General features: G+C 43.3%; 1 protein-coding gene across 2 annotated transcripts in view; it reads left to right on the forward strand.

Annotated features, from left to right (window-relative positions):
* SLC4A1AP (solute carrier family 4 member 1 adaptor protein) overlaps positions 1 to 21632 on the forward strand; it is a 74371-nt gene extending 52739 nt beyond the window's left edge. Inside the window, exons 14-15 of one of the 2 annotated variants that reach the window (XM_042245922.1) lie at positions 17377 to 17456; positions 18212 to 21632. In XM_042245922.1, the coding sequence (XP_042101856.1) occupies positions 17377 to 17456; positions 18212 to 18415 (284 nt within the window). In that variant the 3' untranslated portion in view covers positions 18416 to 21632. Of the gene's footprint in view, positions 1 to 4773; positions 17121 to 17376; positions 17457 to 18211 lie in introns of those variants that run through there. The other variant, XM_042245923.2, reaches the window with a different exon arrangement.
* The last annotated feature ends 1736 nt before the right edge of the window (positions 21633 to 23368 follow it).

Raw genomic sequence — 23368 nt, forward strand, 5'->3', positions numbered from 1 at the left:
GAGGCAACTCTTTACCCACACATGGAGCAGGAAGTAGCTGGTCATCAGTCCCACCTCCACTGAGACAGGTGAGAGGACCTGGGCACCTCTGGTCAGACTAGGTGGTGTCTCCCTTCCTGGCTTGTCTGCCTTTGCTGGAAGCTGGCTCCTGTGGCAGGATCTTGCTCCATTTGGCCTTTTCACCACACATGGTGCAGGCCAGAACCATTGCTGGTTGCGAATCACAGCACAGTTCAGACCAGTCAAGGTTCCTTGAGCGGAAGCCCTCTTTCTGGTCGGTTGTACATGCTCCTTCCTTCTGGAGAGGCTTGCTGACCCTTTTCCTAGAAGGGTTTGTCCAGTGTTCCCTGGCAGTTTTTAGGAATGAATGGAGGAGCAGTGCCTGAGGATGGCAGGGCGTCAGAGGAGGAAGGGTAACTGCCTTATAAAAATAGCTCCACTGTGTATGGCACTCTATAAATCCATTCACATTCACGTATGGTATTTGGTTCTCACAACTTGGTGAGCCAGATCGAGTAGCAATTGGCAAATAAGGCTCATGTAGGAAAGGGCACGGGATTCTGAGTTCCATTCTTAATCATGCAACTTACCTTGAGCAAGTTTATGCCTTCTCGTTCAGCTTTTATTTCCTCATTGACTAAAAAAGATAACAGTTTCTTTATAATGGGTGTTTTTTTTGTTTTGTTTAATTAAAAAAAGATGATAATCTCTCCCAGCAAGGCTCCTCTGCTCTATAACTTCCGGGAGTATTGTTCACATGGACTACCATGGATCCCCTTGAAACTGTGCCACCCATGGAACTCCTCATGCGTGTGTGTCGTGATGTAATCTATGTGCTAACACAAAGCCTGGGAGATAGTAGGTGACTAACAAATGCGTATTGAGTGGATGAACTCACTCCATCAGGATGGATTTTGGGGGGAGCTCACAGGAAGAAGGAAGTAGTGCTGGCTCCCTGTGGCTGGTGTTGCATTTCCTGCCCATTTTTTTCTGTGACTCTTGCCAAGTTGCCCTTTGTCCTAGGCCTCTGGGCTCCGAGCTGGCTGGAGGCACAGACTTATCTGTGGGGACTGGAGAGCTGGGTCTGGACTGGGTAATGACCAGCCTTCCGCTCACTTGAAGTTTCCGCTGGGGGGACTGGAAGCCACAGCATCCAGATGGCTAATTGCTTTGTGCCTGTTTCTGCAAATCACAGTGATTCACTGTCCCTGCTGAAAACACGCTCTCATTTCAAAGATTTAATGGTTTCCAAAATTAATTTAGCCTCATCTGTTATCCCCCTGCCCTTCTACACTGTCCCCTCCCCCCAGTATCCTCCCCTATCCCAGGATGGAGTTTTCCGATCCAGAAAACCCAGTTTCACCCTGCAGGGCATAGTGGAGAGGGGTGGGGAAGGCAGGCTCCTTTCCAGGGTCACCTGAGCACATACTGAGCATGGATTTTGGGGGGAAGAAGCCTGGGAGGGCAGAGCTAATGTTAGGAACACACTTACCTCCCACCATCCTACATGCTTTTGATCACCCAGCTCACTGACTCTCCTAGGTGAAGAACTCCAAGAAGCTCCCATTTGCACTGCTTTGCTTATAAGACTCCCAAAAATAATCTGTTTTTTTTTTTTGTTTGTTTGTTCGTTTGCATGTGAGAGACATGGGCAGCTCTGTTTTAGGCAACTCTTTATGGTTCCCTGAGACCTTGGGGCCAGAGCTCTGGTTAAGAGGCCAGACTTTAAGAAGTTTTCCTCCATCTAATTTTGAATTGTTTCTTGACCATCTTAAGACTTCTGTTCTTCCCCGGTGATATAGTCCCTCCCTCTGCCCACTATTCATTTATTTAATAAACAGTTATTGAGCTTCTCTGTATATCAGGCATGTGCTAAGGGTTGAGAACACAGTAACCAAAAACCTCCACAATCCTGGCCTTTCAGGATTAACTTCCAGTCTAGAGTAGAGAAAGAAAAGGCCTGAGGCCAGCAGGCTGATACATTCTGTGTTAGGGAACAGTGAGGGTAAGGGAACACCCCATCTGGAGGAGCCAGGAAAGACCACTGGACAAGGTCATGCCTGAGCTGAGCCCTAAGTGATTAGAAGGAGTTATCCTGAAGAAGAAGGAAAAAAAGGAGGGGGAGAAGGAGAAGAAGTTAGATGAGCAGTGTCTAGGTAGAGGAAATAGCATGTGCAAAAGCCCAAGGCAGGAGAAACCGTGGTTCATGCTGAGGATCTACGCACCAGTGCAGCATGACTGGTGGGAAGACGGGAAGGCAGGAGTGGTGAGAAAGGTGGCTGAAGACAAATGCAGAGCCAGAGCAGCAAAGTCCGTTTAGCACTTTGTAGAGTCACTGCGGGATTCTAAGCATGGTCCAGTGTGTGCTCTGGAGAAATCACTCTGGCTGCAGTGTGGAGAATGGATTGGATGGACAAGACTAGAAGTAGGAAGTCAGTCTGCATTGGCTGCATCTTAAAAGCATTCTGAGACCCTGGCTGAGATATTGCTAACCATATTTTATGATACAAATCGAGAAGATATCTTTATGGATTTGTAAAATTCTCTCTGTAACTCTTTCGGATTTGGCTCTATATATTTTAAGACTGTGATGTTGAAAACATTCAGATTCCCAGTTATTACATCTTCTTGGTAAATTGTTCCTTTTATCAGTATGAAATGTCCCACTTTTATCTTTATAATGCTTTTTACCTTAAATTCTATTCTGTTTTGTCTGTCAGTAAGAGAGTCATTGAACCAATCATGGTATATCTAAGGCCAATAAAATCACAGAGAGAGGCATTCAGATATAACATGCCTCCTGATGAAAGTCTACAACACTGTCTATTAAGCATTCTGGCCAAAAGCTGAACCTGAATCAGATAAAAATTTCGTATCTTGTGACTGATTCACAGGAAATACAGGGTACATAAAAAGATGTAAAGAATACACAAAGAGGCAATCATAAAAATCCAGACCAAAATCCAGAAATTCAACAAAAAACGATACAATTCAATAGATATAATAGAGAAATAGAATTTTAAATGTATTTAACATATACTAAATATAGTATTTAATATACATAATGTAAGTATATATGAAGAATAAAAAAGGAAGAACCTTACAAATTAAAAGAGACTTAAAAGATATATAGAACAAATACACTTTGATAAAAACAAACCTGATAAAAACATTTTCAGTGTGATGCAATAGCCAAGAAGTGGAAGCAACCCTAATATCCACTGACGGATGAATGAATAAACAAAAGGTGGTATATACACAGAGTAGAATATACAGTGCCTCAGCATGGATAAACCTTGACAACATTAAGCTAAGTGAAGTAAGCCAGTCACAAATGGACAAATACTGTATGATTCCACTTATATGAAGTAATTAAAATAGTCAAATTCATAGAGACAGTAAGTAGACTGGTGGTTACCAGGGATTAGCTGTTGTTTCATGGGTATAGAACTTCAGTTTTGTGAGATGAAAAAGTTTTGGAAATCTGTTTATAATAAGGTGAAAATACTTGATGCTACTGAAATGTATGCTTAAAAATGACTAAGATAGTAAATTTTATGTTATGTATTTTTTTAACCACCATTTTTAAAAAGAATAGGTTCAAGGCAAAAAAAAAAAAATGTGTGATAACGACACTGTGGTTATTTTTAAAGAGAGTCCTTAGCTGTTCTGGACGTGTACTGAAATATTCACAGTGTAAATAATAAGGAATCTTGGACTTGCTTCAAAATAATCTAAGACAAAGACGGAGGAGTGAGTGGGAATAGAGCTGAAATAACATTACTTTCATGCTGCTGATTATTGAAGCTTCTATAATGGGTATAGGGAGCTTCATTATACTATTTTCTTTATTTTGCTTACGTTAGAACATTTCCATAATGTATTAGTCAGCTTTTCTGTGCTAACAATTCTTTAAATCTCATTAACAAAATTTAGAGAGGCACTCACTCTCTGGTGTGGACTCAAAGGACACACCTAAACTGTTACACTTTTTTTTTGTACAGGTTGGTAGTTCTTTTGGTGACGCAATTTTCTCAAAAACTTTCGCCTTTTTTTTTTTAAGAACTGTTTGATTTTAGTCAGCTATGTGTGTCCAACATTGTACCCATAATTCTTTTGGAGACTTGCCTCTCTTTCATGACTTTGTTATAGATGATTTGAGTTAATCTGTTCCTGTGGAATGCTGTGCATACTCCCTTTTTTAATCCAACTGAAAGGATTTACTAAGGGCCATCTCATAATGGGCTTCCCTCATCGCTCAGGATGGTAAAGAGTCTGTCTGCAAGTTTGATCCCTGGATTGATCCCTGGGTTGGGAAGATCCCCTGGAAAGGGGAATGGCTACCCACTCCAGTATTCTTGCCTCCACACCCCCAGGCTTTAGGTAATCAGTTCTTTTTCTCTCTTGATTTCAAAACTTTAAAATTTATTCTTGATATTCTCTTGATAATGTTTTTGATATCTCATTTGTTATCTCATTTCTGGAAAATTCTCACATATTCTTTGAAAAAAGTTACTTTTTGTCACCCTTTTCACTTTCTTCCAGAATTCTTACTATCGGACTCTTGCCACTTCTTTCTTATCCTATTTTTTTATCCCTTGGATGTTTCTGGTTATGATCTAGAAAACAGTCCTTACTTCTGTTTTCTAAATCACTCAAGTGTCACATCTCAGAATAGAGCTACAGAGTGTAAAACTGCTTAGCCACAGTCTAGAACTGGCCCCACAGTTAATGCACACCCCACAATTCATGTTTCAACCCCCTTTGTTTCAGTTTGTTTGACTGTTTGGTGTATGGGACCAGGAGCACAGGGAACTGGCATCTTTGGCTTCTTCCTTTGCTGTCTGTGTGAGTAAAACATTGTCTAAGTCTCAAGGTGGCTAATTGTCTTTACTGGTTGAATCAGTTAGGTCTTGACTTTGCTTTGCCTTATATGCATGGACTTGACAGATACTATCTGGTGATTTTCTCCATGGTAATTGAGGTGTTAGCTCTCTTACATTTCCCCTTTCTAATGTTCCCATATAAGTTAGATGTGATTTTAAAAATTAGTAGCCAAATGTGAAACTGTACATCCATACAACATTGGGACTTGACCCACATCCTGGGACACAGCAGAGCCTCCTTCCCCTCTGTTGCAAATGCTTATCTTATGATTTTGTAAATATAATTTACTGCTGAAAAATAGTATTATTTATAATTATATTCCCTCTGAATTGTGATTTTCTTGCAGTTAACACTTGTCACAGTTTTCATTTTGCTTAGTTTCTTTATAATAGCTATTGCTTGTGTTCAAAATGTTCTTTCATTTCAGTTCAGTTCAGTTGCTCAGTCATGTCCGACTATTTGTGGCCCCAAACACTGCAGCACGCCAGGCCTCCTGGCCCATCACCAACTCCTGGAGCTTGCTCAAACTCACATCCATTGAGTTGGTGAGGCCATCCAGCCATCTCATCCTCTGTCATCCCCTTCTCCTCCTGCTTTCAATCTTTCCCAGCATCAGGGTCTTTTCAAATGAGTTAATTCTTCACATCAGGTGGCCAAAGTATTGGAGTGTCAGCTTCAGCATCAGTCCTTCCAATGAATATTCAGGACTGATTTCCTTTAGGATGGACTGGTTGGATCCCCTTGCTGTCCAAGGGACTCTCAAGAGTCTTCTCCAGCACCACAGTTCAAAAGCATCAATTCTTCGGCGCTCAGCCTTCTTCACAGTCCAACTCTCACATCCATACATGACCACTGGAAAAACCATAGCCTTGACTAGACGGACCTTAGGCGGCAGAGTAATGTCTCTGCTTTTGAATAATGCTGTCTAGGTTGGTCATAACTTTTCTTCCAAGGAGTAAGCGTCTTTTAATTTCATGGCTGCAGTCACCATCTGCAGTGATTTTGTAGCCCCCAAAATTAAAGTCTGACACTGTTTTCACTGTTTCCCCATGAAATGATGGGGCCGGATACCATGATCTTTGTTTTCTGAATGTTGAGCTTTAAGCCAACTTTTTCACTCTCCTCTTTTACTTTCATCAAGAGGCTTTTTAGCTCCACTTCACTTTCTGCCATAAGGGTGGTGTCATCTGCATATCTGAGGTTATTGATATTTCTCCCAGCAATCTTGATTCCAGCTTGTGTTTCTTCCAGTCCAGCGTTTCTCATGATGTACTCTGCATATAAGTTAAATAAGCAGGGTAACAATATACAGACTTGACGTACTCCTTTTCCTATTTGGAACCAGTCTGTTGTTCCATGTCCAGTTCTAACTGTTGCTTCCTGCCCTGCATATAGGTTTCTTAAGAGGCAGGTCAGGTGGTCTGGTATTCCCATCTCTTAGAGAATTTTCCACAGTTTATTGTAATCCGCACAGTCAAAGGCTTTGTCATAGTCAATAAAGCAGAAATAGATGTTTTTCTGGAACTCTCTTGCTTTTCCACGATCCAGCGGATGTTGGCAATTTGATCTCTGGTTCCTTGCCTTTTCTAAAACCAGCTTGAACATCAGGGAGTTCACGGTTCACGTATTGCTGAAGCCTGGCTTGGAGAATTTTGAGCATTACTTTACTAGCATTTGAGATGAGTGCAGTTGTGTGGTAGTTTGAGCATTCTTTGGCATTGCCTTTCTTTGGGATTGGAATGAACACTGACCTTTTCCAGTCCTGTGGCCACTGCTGAGTTTTCCAAATTTGCTGGCATATTGAGTGCACCACTTTCACAGCATCATCTTTCAGGATTTGAAAGAGCTCAACTGGAATTCTATCACCTCCACTAGCTTTGTTCGTAGTGATGATTTCTAAGGCCCACTTGACTTCACATTCCAAAATGTCTGGCTCTAAATTAGTGATCACATCATCATGATTATCTGGGTGGTGAAGATCTATTTTGTACAGTTCTTCCATGTATTCTTGCCACCTCTTCTTAATATCTTCTGGTTCTGTTAGGTCCATACCATTTCTGTCCTTTATCAAGCCCATCTTTGCATGAAATGTTCCCTTGGTGTCTCTAATTTTCTTGACAAGATCTCTAGTCTTTCCCATTCTGTTGTTTTCCTCTATTTCTTTGCATTGATCGCTGAAGAAGGCTTTCTTGCTATTCTTTGGAACTGTGCATTCAGATGCTTATATCTTTCCTTTTCTCCTTTGCTTTTCTCTCCTTTTCTCTCTTCTTTTCACAGCTATTTGTAAGGCCTCCCCAGACAGCCATTTTGCTTTTTTGCATTTCTTTTCCATGGGATGGTCTTGATCCCTGTCTCCTGTACAAGGTCACGAACCTCATTCCATAGTTCATCAGGCACTCTATCTATCAGATCTAGGCCCTTAAATCTAGTTCTCACTTCCACTGTATAATCATAAGGGATTTGATTTAAGTCATACCTGAATGGTCTAGCGGTTTTCCCTACTTTCTTCAATTTGAGTCTCAATTTGGTAATAAGGAGTTCATGATCTGAGCCACAGTCAGCTCCTGGTTTTGTTTTTGTTGACTGTATAGAGCTTCTCCATCTTTGGCTGCATAGAATATAATCAATCTGATTTCAGTGTTGACCATCTGGTGATGTCCATGTGTAGAGTCTTCTCTTGTGTTGTTGGAAGAGGGTGTTTGCTATGACCAGTGAATTTTCTTGGCAAAACTCTATTAGTCTTTGCCCTGCTTCATTCCGCATTGCAAGGCCAAATTTGCCTGTTACTCCAGGTGTTTCTTGACTTCCTACTTTTGCATTCCAGTCCCCTATAATGAAAAGGACAACTTTTTTGGATTTAGTTCTAAAAGGTCTTGTAGGTCTTCATAAAACCGTTCAACTTCAGTTTCTTCAGCGTTACTGGTTGGGGCATAGACTTGGATAACTGTGATATTGAATGGCTTGCCTTGGAGACGAACAGAGATCATTCTGTTGTTTTTGAGACTGCATCCGAGTACTGCATTTCAGACTCTTTTGTTGACCATGATGGCTACTCCATTTCTTCTGAGGGATTCCTGCCCGCAGTAGTAGATATAATGCTCATCTGAGTTAAATTCACCCATTCCAGTCCATTTTAGTTCATGATTCCTAAAATGTCGACATTCACCCTTGCCATCTCTTGTTTGGCCACTTCCAATTTGCCTTGATTCATGGACTTGACATTCCAGGTTCCTATGCAATATTGCTCTTTACAGCATCGGATCTTGCTTCTATCACGTCACATCCACAACTGGGTATTGTTTTTGCTTTGGCTCCGTTCCTTCATTCTTTCTGGAGTTATTTCTCCACTGATCTCCAGTTGCATATTGGGCACCTAATGACCTGGGGAGTTCCTCTTTTGGTATCCTATCAGGGGCGGTGGGGAGAAGCCGCCTCGCGCCCAAGGCCAGGGACAGTGACCCTGAGGAGCCACCCTGAGCCTGGGGCCAGGGGCGGCAGCTGGGAGGAGCCACCCACGCCCGAGGCCCCGGGCCGGCGGCTGGGAGGAGCAACCCGAGGAGAGGTGGCTGTGCAGGCACCGGAGGGCCTAGAGGAGCTATCCTACGTTGAAGGTCAGGAACGGCGGCGGTAAGGAGATACCCCTCGTCCAAGGTAAGGAGTAGCGGTTGTGCCTTGCTGGAGCAGCCGTAAAGAGGTACCCCACGCCGAAAGGTAAGAGAAACCCAAGTAAGATGGTAGGTGTTGCAAGAGGGCATCAGAGGGCAGACACACTGAAACCATACTCACAGAAAGCTAGTCAATCTAATCGCACTAGGACCACAGCCTTGTCTAACTCAGTGAAACCAAGCCATGCCTGCAGGGAACCCAAGATGGGTGGGTCATGGTGGAGAGATCTGACAGAATGTGGTCCACTGGAGAAGGAAATGGCAAGCCACTTCAGTATTCTTGCCTTGAGAACCCCATGAACAGTATGAAAAGGAGGAGGTTTGGTGGTCTGGTATTCCTATCTCTTGAAGAATTTTCCACAGTTTATTGTGATCCACACAGTCAAAGTTTTTGGCATAGTCAGTAAAGCAGAAATAGATGTTTTCTGGAACTCTCTTGCTTTTTCCATGATCCAACGGATGTTGGCAATTTGATCTCTGGTTCCTCTGCCTTTACTAAATCCAGCTTGAACATGTGGAAGTTCACAGTTCACATACTGTTGAAGCCTGGCTTGGAGAATTTTGAGCATTACTTTGTTAGCATGTGAGATGAGTGCAATTGTGCGGTAGTTTGAGCGTTCTTTGGCATTGCCTTTCTTTGGGATTGGAATGAAAACTGACCTTTTCCAGTCCTGTGGCCACTGCTGAGTTTTCCAAACTTGCTGGCATATTGAGTGCAGTACTTTTACAGCATCATCTTTTAGGATTTGAAATAGCTGAACTGAAATTTCATCACCTCCACTAAGTTTGTTTGTAGTGATGCTTCCTAAGCCCCACTTGACTTCACATTCCAGGATGTCTGGCTCTAGGTGAGTGATCACACCATTGTGATTATCTGGGTCATGAAGATCTTTTTTATATAGTTCTTCTGTGTATTCTTGCCACCTCTTCTTAATATCTTCTGCTTCTGTTAGGTCCATACCATTTCTGTCCTTTATTGTGCTCATCTTTGCATGAAATGTTCCCTTCGTGTTTCTAATTTTCTTGAAGGGATCTCTAGTCTTTCCCATTCTATTGTTTTCCTCTTTCTTTGCATAGATCACTAAGGAAGGCTTTCTTGTCTCTCCTTGCTATTCTTTGGAACTCTGCATTCAAATGGTATATCTTTCCTTTTCTCCTTTACCTTTCACTTCTTTTCTTTTCACAGCTATTTGTAAGGCCTCCTCAGACAACCATTTTGCCTTTTTGCATTTCTTTTTCTTGGGCTGATCTTGATCCCTGCCTCCTGTACAATGTCACGAACCTCAATCCATAGTTCTTCAGGCACTCTATCAGATCTAAGCCCTTAAATCTATTTCTCACTTCCACTGTATAATCATAAGGGATTTGATTTAGGTCATACCTGAATGGTCTAGTGGTTTTCCCACTTTCTTCAATTTAAGTCTGAATTTGGCAATAAAGAGTTCATGATCTGAGCCACAGTCAGCTCCCTGTCTTGTTTTTGCTGACTGTATAGGGGTTCTCCATCTTTGGCTGCAAAGAATATAATCAATCTGATTCAGTATTGAGGTGATGTCCATGTGTGCAGTCTTCTCTCGTGTTGTTGGAAGAGGGTGTTTGCCATGACCAATGTGTTCTCTTGACAAAACTCTATTATCCTTTGCCCTGGTTCATTCTGTACTCCAAGGCCAAATTTGCCTGTTACTCCAAGCATTTATTGACTTCTTACTTTTGCATTCCAGTCCCCTATAATGAAAAGGACATCTTTTTGGGGTGTTAAGTTCTAGAAGGTCTTGTAGGTCTTCATAGAACCATTCAACTTCAGCTTCTTCAGCATTACTGGTCAGGGCATAGACGTGGATTACTGTGATATTGAATGGTTTGCCTTGGAAATGAGCTGAGATCATTCTGTCGTTTTTGAGATTGCATCCAAGTACTGCATTTCAGACTCTTCTATTGACTATGATGGCTACTCCATTTCTTCTAAGGGATTCTTGGCCACAGTAGTAGATATAATGGTCATCTGAGTTAAATTCACCCATTCCAGTCCATTTTAGTTCATTGATTCCTAAGATGTCTGTGTTCGCTCTTGCCATCTCCTGTTTGACCACTTCCAATTTGCCCTGATTCATGTACCTAACATTCCAGTTCAGTTCAGTTCAGTTCAGTCGCTCAGTCGTGTCCGACTCTTTGTGACCCCATGAATCGCAGCACACCAGGCCTCCCTGTCCATCACCAACTCCTGGGGTTCACTCAGACTCATGTCCATCGAGTCAGTGATGCCATCCAGCCATCTCATCCTCTGTCGTCCCCTTCTCCTCCTGCCCCCAATCTCTCCCAGCATCAGAGTCTTTCCAATGACTCAACTCTTCGCATGAGGTGGCCAAAGTACTGGAGTTTCAGCTTTAGCATCATTCCTTCCAAAGAAATCCCAGGGTTGATCTCCTTCAGAATGGACTGGTTGGATCTCCTTGCAATCCAAGGGACTCTCAAGAGTCTTCTCCAACACCACAGTTCAAAAGCATCAATTCTTCAGCGCTTAGCTTCCTTCACAGTCCAACTCTCACCTCCATACGTGACCACTGGATAAATCATAGCCTTGACTAGACGGACCTTTGTTGGCAAAGTAATGTCTCTGGTTTTGAATAAGCTGTCTAGGTTGGTCATAACTTTTCTTCCAAGGAGTAAGCGTCTTTTAATTTCATGGCTGCATTCACCATCTGCAGTGATTTTGGAGCCCCAAAAAATGAAGTCTGACATTCCAGGTTCCTATGTAGTATTGTTCTTTACAGCATCAGACTTTACTTCCATCACCCATCACATCCACTACTGGGTGTTGCTTCTGCTTTGGCTCCACCTCTTCATTCTTTCTGGAGTTATTTCTCCATGGATCTCCAGTAGTATATTGGGCACCTACTGACCTGGGGAGTTCTTCTTTCAGTGTCCCATCTTTTTGCCTTTTCAAACTGTCCACTGGAAAAGGGAAAGGGAAACCACTTCAGTATTCTTGCCTTGAGAACCCCATGAACAGTATGAAAAAATGTTCTTTATATATCTGTTAAATATCTAACAATGTTTTTCCCCCTAAATAAATAAATGTGTGAAATAATCTATCACTATTCTCTCTCCACTCCCCCACCCCTCAAATCCTCTGTTTTCCTGCTTCAGTTTGAATGGGTTTTTCTCTATACCTCGGCCTCAGATGTCATCTTAGGTCTTCCTTTTATCAGTCTTCTCCTTTGAATTGTTCTTCTGTTTTCTGGAATTTCTTTGTTCCTCCTTCTGGCTTAGTCTTGCCTTTCACTGAATCACACCCTTCACTATCTTCCTAAGAAAAGGTATGTGGGAGGTAAAATTTTTGAGTTCTTACATATCTGAAAATATCCTTATTCCACACTTACACATAGCCTTTATTTGGATAAGTATAGAATTCTAGGATTAAAATAGTTTTCTCTCAGAACTTTGGATTCCCAACACTACTATCCTCTAGTATCTTGTACCACTGTTGAGGTGTCTGATGCCCCAGCTTTTTACTCCTTCACATACGATGTGATTTTTCTCTTAGACACTATGATGTTATTTCTTTTATCTGGGCATTCTGAAATTCAAGTTATTCCTTGGTATCTTCCTTCCATTCTACTGGACATTCAGTGGGTATTTTCAATTTGGATATTTATCTCTTTCACTAATGGGAAATTTTCTTACATTGTTATTATTTTTAAAATAATTTACTATCCTTTGCTTTCTCTTTCCTGAAACTGCATACAGATGTCAGAACTTGAATAATCCTCTAAAACTCTTTCTCTCCTAATTTTCATCTGTCTTTCTATTCTACTTTCTAGGAGATATCTTCAAGTTTATTTTCCCACTCTTTTGTTTAATTTTTAATTTTAGCTCTCAATTTAAAATTCCTAATTGCTCTTGCTCATTCTCTGATTATTCCTTTTTTTACATCATGGCTTCCCCAGTGGCTCAGTGGTAAAGGATCTGTCTGCAGTACAGGAGACCTGGAGACTTGGGTTCGATCCCTTGGTGGGGAAGATCCCCTGGAGGAGGAAATGGCAACTGATTCCAGTATTTTTGCCTGGAAAATCCCATGGACAGAGGAGCCTGGCAGGCTACAGTTCATGGGGTCTCGAAAGAGTCGGCCACAACTGAACAACTCAACAATTCTTTTTCATGGATGTGTATCTTCTTTTAGCTCTCTGAGGCCATTAAATATATACATAAAATTTTAAGATTCAAAAAGTCATTTTCTTAAATTATCTCTATTTCTTCTGAGTTCCTTTCTTATTTTAATGTTTGTTTGCTTTAGTCTCTCTCTTTCATGTGGGATACTTTCTGTAGATATCGGGTGATTTCAGGTATCCTGTCCTGTGTAACAGTGAGGATCAGTGTGATTGACAGCTGTGTATGTGGGCAAGGACTTGACTGGTGGGCTTCATCCTCAGGCCATTTCATTGTGGAACCATGAAAAGCCAATACTTTGAGGATTTCTCTTGGAGGCAGGTAAATTTTTTTCCAGTGAATCTTCTATCCAGGGGACATATGCCTGAAAGTTCCTTTCTGGGAAGGAGTCTGGTGGAGGGCCCTACTATTATCATATGAACTGACAATCAGACATCTGCCCTTTTTTCTTGCTGGAATCCTGGAATTTGGGGATGCTCTGATTCAGTTTCTCTAGAGAAACCTCCACTCTCTGGTAGGGGCATGGTTCCTGACTATGTGATGGAAGGGTATCTAGAATTGTAATTTCTTCATATATCTCTTCCAGCCAGTTCCCTAGAGTCTAATCCCACGCTTCAAACTCACTTCTTACAGAACCTACTGCCTCTAAGTCCCCTGCCTCTCTGGGCTCTGTGGGCAGAGTCTTCACTCATGACCATTGGTTCCTCTCCAGGTCCTTCGAGTCTTAGTTTCCTCTATTCTGGCGACTCTGTTACCATTCTCCCAGCCACTTTCTTTCTTTAAAAAAATATTTATTTATTTGGCTGTGTCATGTGGCACGCAAGATATTCTATTTTCATTGCAGCTGCAAGATCTTTAGTTAGGGCATATGGGATCTAATTCTCTGACCAGGGATCAAACCTGGGCCCCCCCTGCATTGGAAGAGCAGAGTCCTAGCCACTGGGCCAGCAGGGAAGTCCTTTCCAGCCCCAAATCACTGAACTCAGTCTTGTCCATTGATGTCCTCATTTCCACCCTCTGTATTCTCATGAGTCTATACTTTAAAGAGTTTTGTGGCATCTGTGGAGCAAGAGGAGATAAAGAGACATCATCAGTTTGTTATCTCTAACTGGAAGTTCATACCTACTTTAAAAAATGGTTTCAGATTATATAAATAGTACATACTTTGTAGAAAATTTGAAGCATCCTACCATCCAGAAGTATTCAATATTAACATTTTGGTGTATGGTACCTTTTTTTTTTTTAATAAACTTTTTGTTTTAGAATAGTTTTAGATTTACAGAAAAATTACAGTGATGGTACAGAGTTCTCATATACTCCTCACCCAGTCCCCTCTATTATTAACGTCTTACATTAGTATGGCACATTTGTCATGATTAATGAACCAGTGTTGGTACACCATTATTGTTGTTCAGTCTGTCAGCCGTGTCCGACTCTTTGTGACTCCATGAAAGACAGAGTCCAATCTTTATTCAGTTTTCTGTAGTTTTGCTCCAGTTTCTCTTTTCTGTTGTAGGATCACATCCAGGATACTATGTTATCTAGTTGTCATGTCTCCTTAGGCTCCTCTTGACTGTGACAGTTTCTTGGAATTTTCTTGTTTTTGATGACTTTAACAGATTGACAGTTAGGTATTTTATAGAATGTCATTCAATTGGGATTTGTCTAATGTTTTTCTCGTGATCTGACTGGGGTATGGATTCTGGGGAGAGGAAGACCACTGTTATCATATCAAGAACACATATATCAACATGACTTCTCCATCTCCTTGAACGCAGAGTATTTATAATACACAAGTTATTTGGAATTCTTCTATATGGAGGTTCATCTTTTCTCCCTCATTTATCTAACTATTCAATTTTTTATTTGTATGTACTCATGAATATTCATTTTATACTTTGGGTTATAATACAATAATACATTACTTTCTTGTTCAAATTGTTACAGCTTTAGCCCTTAGGAGCTGTTTCAATTGGCTTATGTATTCCTTTGTGCTCTGTACCCACTCCAAACCCCATCATTGTGGAGTTTCGAGCTTTGTAAGATGCTCCCAGATCATTCTGTATATTTCCTGTCCCAGTTCTAGATCAACCATTTCTTCAAGGTGACCTAGTCCTTTTATTGAAAAATGGTATTAGAAACCAAGTTCCGGGCAGTAGGTGTGCTTGTTGCTACTGGGATTTCATTGCTTCTCAATCCCGTAGGCTGACACAGCAAGGAAATAGATGTATGTATACTAACCCATGTATGTGTACATATATCTATAAACATTTCCATATGTAACCATCTGTATTATGTCAAGTTATACATGATTTCCCACTTATGTCTCTAAGTCATCACCACATGGATCATTCTACCCTTCTCCTGTTTGTCTGTAAACACCTACTCCAACAATAAGAATCCTGGCTCTCACCATCTGCCATTCATTTACTTAATTATTCAGTTCAGCATCCACGTGTTGTCAACCACCTGCTTTTTAAGGTAGGAATTTAATTATTCCCAAACTACTTATTTAACATGCGCAAGACTCCATAATTATGCACTCAGTCCTCACAGTCCCTGCTCTGCTGCCAGTCTTCAGATTGCCAAACTAAAATGCCGATTCTCACACTGATGTCCTCTCCAGGCTTGGGTTGACTGATTTTTTTCTAGTCTCTCTCCAGCTGAAATGTCCTTCTGTAGGTCTGCTGACAGGAATGCATCATTTCAGACAATCCCCGAGTAACAAACTCTTATTCTACCAAATCTATGTCTAAATGGTTGACTGGTGGTATAAAAGGCAGAGCTTGCCTTTGCTGCGAGGAGAGGAGCACGTTCTCTACATTCTTCCTCAGTGTAGACAAAGTTCTCAGAAGCCACTTGGGCGGCAATGAGAGAGAGAAGTCTCCCTTAAATGGTGTGTTCCCACATCACCACACACCACACTGCCTGAGGCAACACTGCTATAAATAGCACGTGAGCTCCTTACCCGTCGGCGGCAGCCGGGTTAACCCAGACATGATGGAGACTTGCTAGGAAGAGGAAAAAGCAGAAAACTAGATAAAGCAAGAAGCGGGGAGGAAGAAGGATGGTGTGGAAAGGGTGCTGATGATATTAATGATACATATAATTAATGATTTTAGTAATCACTGATATTTGCAGAAATCTTCCACATGCACGGTCTCATTTGTTTCATTAAGTATAACAACTCGAGAAAGTAAATAGTTCATTGTAAGCTATCTTATAGGTTAAATTGACTTTTGTGGGTTCTAAATTCAGGGTTCCTTGAGTCTAGAATCCAAGCTGGGCCAATGAGAGTTGGTCCTGGGACCATTGATATTAATAGAATTATTGGAAAATAACATGTTCTCTTTTCATTGGAATTATAAAATAAGCATGGGTGGATGTTCAATATATCTAGTTATCTGTTTATTTATTTGTTTATATGCATAGAGGAAGATCTGAAGATAGTATCCCAAATGTTGACATCGATTCATTTGGGGGGTTAGGTAATTGGTGATATTTATGGTTTTTATATGTTATGTATTATTTATATTTTCTATAAAGTAGCATATTATTCAGAGAAGGCAATGGCACCCCACTCCAGTACTCTTGCCTGGAGAATCCCATGGATGGAGGAGCCTGGTAGGCTGCAGACTACGGGGTCTCGAAGAGTCGGACACTACTTGAGCGACTTCTCTTTCACTTTTCACTTTCATGCACTGGAGAAGGAAATGGCAACCCACTCCAGTGTTCTTGCTTGGAGAATCCCAAGGACGGGGGAGCCTGGTGGGCTGCCATCTATGGGGTCGCACAGAGTCGAACACGACTGAAGCAACTTAGCAGCAGCAGCATATTATTGTATATTATCATAAATTTTTCTGTTGTAAATTGTTTTAAATTTTATACTATATGTATGTTAAAATATAAATATCATAATATGTTTATGTTTTTAATTAATAGCATAGTATAATTTTTATACTAATATAAGACAAGTCCTTTACCCCCCATTTTTAAAGAATCACTTTGCACCTTCATAGCTGTTATTTTTTAAAAAACCTTTATTCATTTGGCTGCATCCAGTCTTGTAGTTGTAGCACGTGGGATCTTGGTTGCGGCACATGGGCCCTGTAGTTGCGGTGCACAGGCAAGCTTAATTGCTCTGCTGCATGTGGAATGTGGGATGTTAGTTCCCAGACCAGGGATTGAAACCGTGTCCCCTGCATTGCAAGGCAAATTCTTAACCACTGGACCACTAGTGAAGTCCCCATGTAACCTCTTAATGCCCATTGATTCCTTCCCATGGTTACTGACTCAAGCCCAGTTCCCTATGCTGGTAGGACATGCACCCTTAATCCCAGGATGATCCAGTTCCCTAGAAGAACTTTTTCAAAATAAAGTTTTTTACTTTTTCAAAGTAAAGTATTTGTAAAAAAGAGATTTTTCAAAATAAGAATATTTCGGGACTGAGAGGTTCTGTCAGTTTTGGCCGCATTCTATCAGACACTAGGCCTCATCCAAGAGCAGAGTGGAGAGGTGGGTGAGGTTCTGGTGTCATGGAGGTGCTCCTGCTCGAGGCTGACAGTGGCAGGGGTACCAGGGGTGGATGGGTCAGTTTCACTTGGATTTGTAGTCATTTTAGAAGAAGCTCATTTTTTTTTTTCTGTAACCCTGCCAGAGGGAGGAACAAATCACAAGCCCCAAACAAAAGAGAAGCAGCACCAGTGGCCACGATCTTGCTGGGGTTCCCTCCTCCAGGTTTGTGAGAAATCTGGGAATTGTACGCAGACCTGCCCTCCCTGCCCATCACCCACTCAATCCAGCTCTCTCCCACTGTAGACACAGGCCCCACTCTCAAGTCCCCAAAGCACAGCTAAGGCCAGGCTGCAGCATTCAGAAAACTCCCCATAAACCCTGATGAGACGCCACTCATTCCATAAGAAAACCACCTTTTATAATTACGATGCAGAGCCTGTAGTCTCACATTGTTCTGAATTGCATTGTCTCTTTTCCAGAATAGGTTTACATTTTATCCCTGCATAACCCAAAATCCTATTAAAATATTTGCCTAAAAACAAAAGGGATTATTCCCACAAGAGCAATTTGCTTCCCCCTCCACAGGAGGTAGAGGAACTGGGATGAAAACCCAAACCCACACAGTTTAGCCTAGCACTTTGTTCCCTTTTCTCACCATTGCAGTTTTCAAAAATAGTAAAGACCACTTTCTTCTACACATTTCAGTATCTACCCATTTGGAAGCAAAAACCTGGGTCTAACAAGGGTCAGGGGCTTGGCTGGGGGGCAGGGTGGATGTGGGTGGGCAGTGTGGATAAAGGGGTGAGGTGTGTGCCCTGGGATTGACTTTACGAGGAGGGAGGGAGGTCAGGACACAGAAAGCACCAGTTTCCCTTTGGCTCAGATTTTACATCTTGGAGTCAGAAGTAGGAAAAGAAGGATAGACAGCCATCACGGGCAGTTGACCTGACCACTGAGTGTTTGTTTCATCTTTAAAGGAGGCAGCTGGGATAGATGACCTCTCAGGCTCCTTTCAGCTCCCGAGCTCTCTGGACCTCAGCCAGGTCAGTGAGGCAAGGGGCTTGCTACCCACAGACCTTTTCCTGGATTGCAGTCAGCAGCTGCCTTCCCACCTGCCCAGGAGCACTCATTCTCCCGATTCCAAGGCGCCTACACCTCCCAGACTTCTTAGCTTGAGATAACAGCCTGTTGTCCTCTCAGTGACTCCACACCCAAGGGGAGAGGGAATGAGGAAACCTTCAGGAGAGTGGGGCCTATTTGATGAAGATAAGATGTGGGAGGCTGCCCCACTGCTCCTCATGCCTTCCAGGTTCCCAAGGGCCCCCGCCCAGCTCAGGAGGCATTTCTGGGCTTGGCTTCCTGGCAGAGGAGGTTTCCAGGCACTGGGGGAGCTGAGGAGGGTGGTGAAGGCCCTTGGCTCATAAATCGTCATCTTGGGGATTCATTAGGGATTTTTTCCAAGGACTCTTCCAGGGTGGAGGTGGGTGTCTTCTAATGGGTTCCCATCAGACTCAGGATCAGGTCCCAACTCCTCAGCCTGGTATCAGGATTCTGCAAAGTCTTGCCTCAGCCTTCCTGGCCAAACCTCTCTTCTGTCATTTTTCCCAGACCCACTGAGCTCTGGCAACATAGAACTACACTGTTTCCCTGGACACACTATGCGTGTTCACATCTCTGTGGCTACTTTGCATGTTGTTTCCTCTGTCTGAAGTGCCCACTGACACTTCTCAAAGAGCTCCTATTCATTCTTCAAGACCCTACTCATTGCCTCATCAAAGCCTTACTTGACTCCTTACACAGGGTTGATTGCTCTGTGCTCCAAGGGATCGTGTTCCCTTCCCTGGCTCATCACCCAGTACGGTAATTATTTGGATTTGCATGTTTGTTTTCCTCCTAGTGGCTCCTCTAGGGCAGGGACCGTGTCATTTACTTTGGTAAACCAGTGCCAGGCTAATAATTCTTCAGGCAATACTTGTGTTAGAATGAACACCGCTTCTGCTAGATTCTTGGTATTTTGAGTAGCATTAAGAGAATGCTTCTGGGGACTTCCCTGGTGGTCCAGTGATTGGGACTCTGTCCTCCCAATGCAGGAGGCATAGGTTCAATCCCTGGTCAGGGAATCAGATCCTACATGCCTCAACTAAGATCCGGGGCAGCCAGATTAAATAAACATAAAAAAAGAGAGAGCAAGAAACACTTCTGTTACCACGGCCATTTCTTGGCCCACAGTGCTATTTCTCCAGACAGGGGTCATATATCTGTGAGTCTGTGTATTCACACAGCATCAGCACAGCACTCCTCAGGTAATTTTATATCTGATTTATTTATTTTATGCATTTACCTGATGGGTAGTTATTATAGTTGCCATCATAAGATTAAGAGACTGAGATGCCAAGAGATTAAGCAACGTCATGTTCAGTGTTACAGTCTGTGTATGGCAAAGCTGGAGCTTGAACCCGGGTATTCTTACTGCAAGATCTCTGCCTACACCAGAGATTCTCAATAATCTTTGGATCAGCATCACCTGGGAACTGGTTAGACACGCCCATCATTGGGCCCCTCCCCAGACCTGCAGAATCAGAAACTTCTAGGGTGGGCCAGCAATGCTTTAACCGCCTGCAGGTGATTCTGTTCCACACTCAACTCCAAGCACCCAGGCCTACATCCTCAGAGCTGCACCAGTGGCTGCCCAGAGCCAGAGGAGGGCGCTCCAAGGCAAACTTTTACCCCTGAATAGTCATGGCTTCTGCGATAGAAACCTAGCCCCTGGGTAAAAGGGAAGGAAACAGGTCGACTGGGAGTTCGGAGCCAGAGTTCTAGTCCCACGGGTTCTGCAATTACTGACAGTGATTTTGAGCACCTCCTTGGGTCTCAGTTTTCACATCTGTAAAGTAAGGATGTTGACTAAATGCTCTCGTCTCTAATTTCCCTTTGTGCCGTTATTTAGCTCTCCTTTGCACTATGTTGTGCCGTGAAGATGGTGTATGTGTGCTCATGTTTCAAGACTTTTCCCGGTCCTTGGAAATTGACCATTCCCAAATTCCAGTTCCTTGGGCCAGCTATCCTCCTGTCATCTTCTTCTTTGCCGGCAGAAAATGGGAGCAAACATTTGAGTTGACTCATGAGACTTAATTAGGCAAAAGGTAGGAAACTGTTTAATGATGTTGGATTGGACCCCCTCCGTTTGCCCAAGGCTCCTCATCTGAGCCTCTCCCCTGATTTCTTGTCTGTCGTCTGCTTCCTCACTGTGACTGTGCCAGACACTCTTGCTCACAGGACCATCTCCTGTCCCTGTCCCCGCTGTGAGCTCCTATGTGTCCCCTGTCCCTCTCTGTGGGGTTGCCTGATTCACAGGCTCTTGATAACGCCCCATCCTTCTGAGAAGGGGTGAAGGGTGATGTGTCAGGGTGACTTTCTAGGTGCACCAGCGAGGGGCTTGGTGACCAAATGGGGGAGCCCCATGAACACAGTGAAGCCCTGTCCTAGTGTTTTCATGTGGACCTCATGGCTCTCCCAGGAGCACACCTGATTGTGGATGATCTTGTGCTCATTGGTACCTGCGGGGGCCCAGCATTTAACCAGCAGCTGGAAAATCTCCTGTGTGTAGCAGGCTGAAAAAAAGGAAAAATGCCTCTTGCCCCTTTGAGATAATGATAAGAAATTCAAGGTGAGTATTGCATTGTAGGAGTAGAGCCCTAAGGGGCATCCCTGGTGGTCCAGTGGTTAAGAATCTGCTGACCAATGCAAGGGACATGGCTTCGATTGAGGATTCCCCGGTCCCACATGGGCAGTTAAGCCCACACACTGCAACTAAGACTCAGTGCAACCAAAAAAAAAGTAGAGCCCCCTGAATCAGAAAGGTGGATTGAAGAATTTTAATCTCTCAGGACCTGGGTGTCAGCAGGAGAACATGGCTGAGCTTTCAAGTCCTGAAGGGCTCTGAGAATGTGGGCAGTTCTGGAAGTCAGTTAAAGAAGATAGTGCCTTCAGCAAAGTCACAGGTGCCAGATAAATAGCACAGGTGTCTGTTAAATTAGTGTCAGGCTCAGAGAGAGACTCATCATGAGGTTTCCAGAGTCCAGGAAAAGCCTAAAAACTGCAGGACATCACGTATTGCTGGCAGCCTTTGGATTAAAAACCAAAAAAGGTGGTTCTTAAACAAGGTCCCAGAGAGAGCAGGAGCCATTGATGATCCTTCATCAGCTAAAGCTCAGTGAGGCTGCACTTCTCAGCTGCAAGTGACCCAGGAAGCTGGACTCTTCTTGGACTGAGCATTGGTGGAACTACAGGTAGATAAAGAATATGTGTGTATTCCAAACTCATCAAGTTGTGGACATGAAGTATCTTCAGCTTTTTGTGTGTCACTCATACCTCAATAAAATGATTGTTTAAAAAGAATATGTATGTGGATTTGTGGGCAGCTCTAGCTTCTGTTGTCGTTGTTCAGTCACTCAGCCTTGTCTGACTCTGCCACCCCATGGACTGCAGCACTCCAGGCTTCCCTATCCTTCACTGTCTCCCAGAGTTTGCTCAAACTCATGTCCGTTGAGTCAGTGATGCCATCCAGCCATCTCATCTGTCACCCCCTTCTCCTCATGCCTTCAATCTTTCCCAACATTAGGGTTTTTTCAAATGAGTCTACTCTTCGCATCAGATGGCCAAAGTATTGGAGCTTCAGCGTCAGTCCTTCCAATGAATATTTAGGGTTGATTTCCTTTAGGATTGACTGGTTTGATCACCTTGCTGTCCAAGGGACTCTCAAGAGTCTTCTCTAGCACCACAGTTCAAAAGCATCAGTTTTTCAGTGCTCAGTTTTATGGTCCAAATCTCAATATACCCTTTAAATCAGCATACATTGTCAGTAGTTATTGATCTCCACCCAGTGCCCTGGAGTCCCATGCTCATACCTTCAGCTGATGGATGCTTTCTTTGTGCATCTTGGACCCCCACAGTGGGCCTGGTAGTTGAGTTCAACCTGGAAGCTGACGACCTGCCTTAGTGGACCTGAGACTTTCCAGTATTCCAGGGACTTGAAGGCTGGGGGAAGAGCCAGGCATTGGTTAGGCTTTCTGGGACTGCTCCAGAATGGGTCCCTCCCTTCCCCAGTCTGCTCCTGTCCAGCTCAGTCTAAAATTGGCCTGCTCTCCTGCAAGACTTGGATTAAGGGATTCTTCTGCACAGGTTCAGAATGGATCTCAACCTCACTCATTAGAATCTCCTAAGCATCCTACTCTCCATCTTAAATGACTTTACAGATCTCAGAGCACTCATTTCTGGTGGTGTCTTCCATTCAAAGATTCCTCAAGTCCAAATACTTTGGTCCTTTGTTTCTGAGGTTGTGCAAGGAGAGGAGATGTGAGCTTTAGACTGAGCAAGCTGATGCAATCTAGCTGTGGGCTCTTTGGCAAGTCATTTTGCTTCTCTGGGCCTCAATTTTATCATCTGTAAAATGGGAATGTTGGTTCAGGTGCCCTCTGAGGTCTTCCAGCCCTAACATTCTGAGATTCTAGACCCCACTTTGACCAAAAGAGAAGGCTCAGAAGTCCTGTTCATCACTGCATGATGTCCAGGTGGAGGTAGAAAGGGCTGCGTGTAGTGTTAGGACAGCTGGGAGGACTCCGGGCCCGAAATGTGCTTTCCCTTCATGGACTTGGATTGGGAGTGCCTGTTGGGTGGGGCCTGGCTGGAAGGAGTGAGACAGTCTCTTCCAGACGTCCCCCTGCCTGAGTGGTTGCCTCACAGGCTGTTACGTAGCTCTCCCTACCACTTTCCAGGGTGGGGCGGGGAAGGGCAGCTGGGGAGCAACTGATGCAATAGGCAAGCTCAAGCCTGTGTTCTTCGAAGACTAACTAAGCAAAAGTCGGCTGGCTGGGCTGGGCCGACCTGGGCAACAGCTTCAGGGCCCTACTCTTCGCAGGGTTTCAGCTTCTTCTTCTCTGCCTGTAATTGAAATGGGGTTCATTCTCTGGTCACCAGAGCCAGTAATTGACACTATGTATTATATGTTTACTCCTGGAGCTCTTTAATCTTATAGCTTAAGAGAATATCCTTCCTTGCTAGGAATGGGGACATGCACGAGTACACATAAACAGTGTAAGGACACACACACCCGGTGTGGGGACATGCGTGAGTAC

Source organism: Ovis aries, chromosome 3, assembly GCF_016772045.2.
Source record: "Ovis aries strain OAR_USU_Benz2616 breed Rambouillet chromosome 3, ARS-UI_Ramb_v3.0, whole genome shotgun sequence".
Lineage (NCBI taxonomy): Eukaryota > Metazoa > Chordata > Mammalia > Artiodactyla > Bovidae > Ovis > Ovis aries.